Source organism: Sceloporus undulatus, unplaced genomic scaffold (assembly GCF_019175285.1).
Source record: "Sceloporus undulatus isolate JIND9_A2432 ecotype Alabama unplaced genomic scaffold, SceUnd_v1.1 scaffold_6441, whole genome shotgun sequence".
Taxonomy (NCBI): domain Eukaryota; kingdom Metazoa; phylum Chordata; class Lepidosauria; order Squamata; family Phrynosomatidae; genus Sceloporus; species Sceloporus undulatus.
This window is the reverse complement of record NW_024809360.1, coordinates 127-3,144: the sequence shown is the minus strand read 5'-3', so window position 1 is coordinate 3,144 and position 3,018 is coordinate 127. Positions and strand designations below refer to the sequence as shown.

General features: G+C 50.5%; 1 protein-coding gene across 1 annotated transcript; it reads right to left on the bottom strand.

Moving 5' to 3' along the window:
- Positions 1 to 7: 7 nt before the first annotated feature.
- LOC121918237 (excitatory amino acid transporter 4-like) lies at positions 8 to 2,792 on the bottom strand (the record flags this gene model as incomplete). Its single annotated transcript, XM_042444319.1, has 2 exons — positions 2,408 to 2,792; positions 8 to 177 (listed from the first exon to the last, which is right to left on the bottom strand). Coding segments are annotated over exons 1-2 (357 nt in total), but the record flags the coding sequence as incomplete, so codon positions are not given.
- Between the last annotated feature and the right edge of the window lie 226 nt (positions 2,793 to 3,018).

The window sequence follows — 3,018 nt, the reverse complement described above, 5'->3', positions numbered from 1 at the left end:
TGTGGACCGGTTCAATCTTGCCCTCCTGGTGGAGTTTGTCTTTGTTCCCTTTTCCTGGATGGATGATGAGAACCATAAAGATGCCGATGAAGACGGCGATGATGGTGGTCATCATGTAGTAGATGACAGCTCTCATCCCCATCTTGCCTGATGCGCTGCCATCCAGGGCGGCCATGCCTGATGCAGGGAGGAAAAGAAGCCACACACCTCAACTCAAGGCTGGGGAAATGGGGCCAGAGGCTTGATAGTTCCTCAAAAAGCCAAACTAGGGAGATCACGGAAGGAGAGGAAGCACCAAGCTCAAATGCCCAACGATGTCATCCAGTCAATCCACAGGGAAATCACCACAAAAGTGAAACAGTGCCAATATAGGAGTTGAACTACCATTTTGTTGTTGTTCTATAATAAAAATGGTGGCTGCCATGTCTACTGCAACGTTTTCCATTGATTCCTTGTTTGCTTTTGGTCATTCAAGATTCACATCTTGTTTATTTTAATTATGTACTGGATTCCTATGCTAGCCTTACAACCTGATCGACTTACGCCGACCTGGTCTGATTTGGGAAGCTAAGCAGGGATGGGCCAGGTTAGGCCTTTTCATTGTATTTATTTATTTCAAGGATTTATATCCCACCTTTCTCCCACAATGGGATCCAAGGCGGGTCTTGGATGGAAACCAACACGTGGCACCTATCAAAGCCAGGCGAGAAAAGAATCCTGCCCAACGGGGCCAAGGAGCATGACTCCAGAAAAGGGCTGCTTCCCATCTGCCTGGAATGGCTCCCCCAGTCATGACTGAGTCTGGCACCAAAGCAGGGCCAGGCCTGGTGAACGCCTGGATGGGAGACTCCCAAGAGGGAAGGCCAGTGCTCTCCAGACAAAGATGGAGAGCAAAGATGTGTGGGGAAGCCACAGTGGCTAGTTAGAGCAGACAGCATTGGTAGGCAAAGGGTTCAGCTCTGTCTCTGACTCAATTTAGTCAGGCTCTTGGATTAAAAACAACCTGAGGTGGAATGCGTAGTAAAATGGGCCCTTGAGCAGGGATGGACCCGGTGGCCTATGATTCTCAGGCCCTTCAGGGGCTTGGGGGACATTTGCCAGTGAAAATAAAAATGAAAAATCCAGGGATGAGGTCCCTAGATGTGGCATAGTCTAAAGCAGGGGTGGGCAACTGTGGGAGGCCAGAGGAACGTAATAGCCCCCAGGAGGCTTCACTCATCACACCTTGCTGTAAAAGAGAAAATAATGGCCCAAAACAGATGGGCCGAAAGCGCTGTGTCGGCGCCAAAATTAGGGTTGCAGGGCACGCGGCAACCACACGCTCTGGAACCCTAGTACGTATGGATGGTGCCATCTTTACATGGCATGGTCTATAGGTGGTGCGTGTCGATGACATCACATGTGCGCCACATTCAAACAGCGTGTCACTCATGTAACATCTCCATGCTGCCCCAGGCAGCTTACGGCGGCCTGATGGCATCGCTGCAAGGATCTCCAAAATGGAGCTCCTTTTGGAGGCGGATCATTCCTGCGGCAACTGCACAGCCGCAGGAACAATTCTGAGGAGAAAGGGGCCGCCCCTTTCTTCTCTTTAGCGCCAGGGTGCAGTGAGGGCACCCCTTTTCCAGGCCAAAGTGAAGTGGCATTTTGCCGCTTCTCTTTGGCCTGGAAAAACGCCAGACTGGGGCCACAGGGCTGCCAGTGAGATTGCCCTGGCCCCAATCCAGCGCAAAAAGGAGTGGTTGCAGGCCACCCCTTTGGGTGGTTTGTACTGCCCCAATACCTGCCCTATATGAACGTAAATTCCACTCTAGGAAGTGGGGAGGGCATTCCCCCCATGTTTTTAGGCACAGGAGCACTTATTTTTTAACAGCAGAAAGTGACCAGATAACATTTCCTGTTTTTCAAAATGATCTAAAAAGGAATGTTGGTTCTTACCTGTTATATGTCCATTTCCAGTGGAGTGATTCCCACATTTTGGTTCCCCAGATGTTTAAGACTTCAACTCCCAGAAGCCCCAGACAGGTCAGCAATGAGGAATTCTGGGAACTGGAGTCCAAAACATCTAGGGGACCCGAGTCTGGGAACTACTGGTTTAAAATTACCCAGGGGTGAAAAACAGGCTAAGTGCCCCCCTACTACCCCAGAGGGCATTGGGGAAGAAGTCTTTGTACCCACTGGGGAGCCCTGTGGATCTGCTCACTCTTGGTGCCTTCGATATCCTTCTGAGGTTCTTCATGCTCCTGTGATGTCTGCCACCAGGAGATCAAAAGACCATGAGAGTCCGACCTCTGGCAACCTGGCCCACGGGAGCAAAGCGGAGGCGCTGCCCCCATCAAATAATTAAATCATTGTTGTTGTTGTTGTTGTTGTTATCCTGCTTGGACCCAGGACTGAGCTGGCTCACCTGTGATCAGGCTGGACACGATGAGCGGAAGGACCAACATCTGCAGCATTCGCATCAGCAGCTCCCCTGGAAAGGAGTACTTGATCTGGCGGAAGGTCATCCGGTAGGGCCACAGGGCCAGAGCCAGGGCGATTCCTGCAAGGAAGGAAGGAAAAGAAGGACACCCATCAGCTTTCTGTCCTGCCATCAGCTCTTGCAGCAAGGCCAAGAAAGCACAAAATGCCTTCAAATCCCTTCCTGTGCTCACCTGGCCACTGAGCAGGAAAAACAAAAGGGGACACACCTGGGCAGGAAAGTTCCCCTACCCATCCTCAGCAAACTTATATTGAAGCCATGCCACACAAAACCATTTTTAAGCATGACTGGGAAAATTCTGGATATATAAATGTTTTGAAGCTCGGCTGAGTTCTTTGAAAGCTGGGAGTAGGGAGCCCAAATGTGCCTTTCCAAAGTATTTCTGGAATGCAACTTCCACCAATCCGTTAGCCAAGGGTAAGGGAGGATGGGAGCTGAAGCCCAAAAAGGCTGCAGTTTGCTCACTCCTGGTTTAAACAGTTTTTCCTTGGCCCAGGTGGGGGTGAGGAGAGCAAGTCAAACATACAGTCAGATAA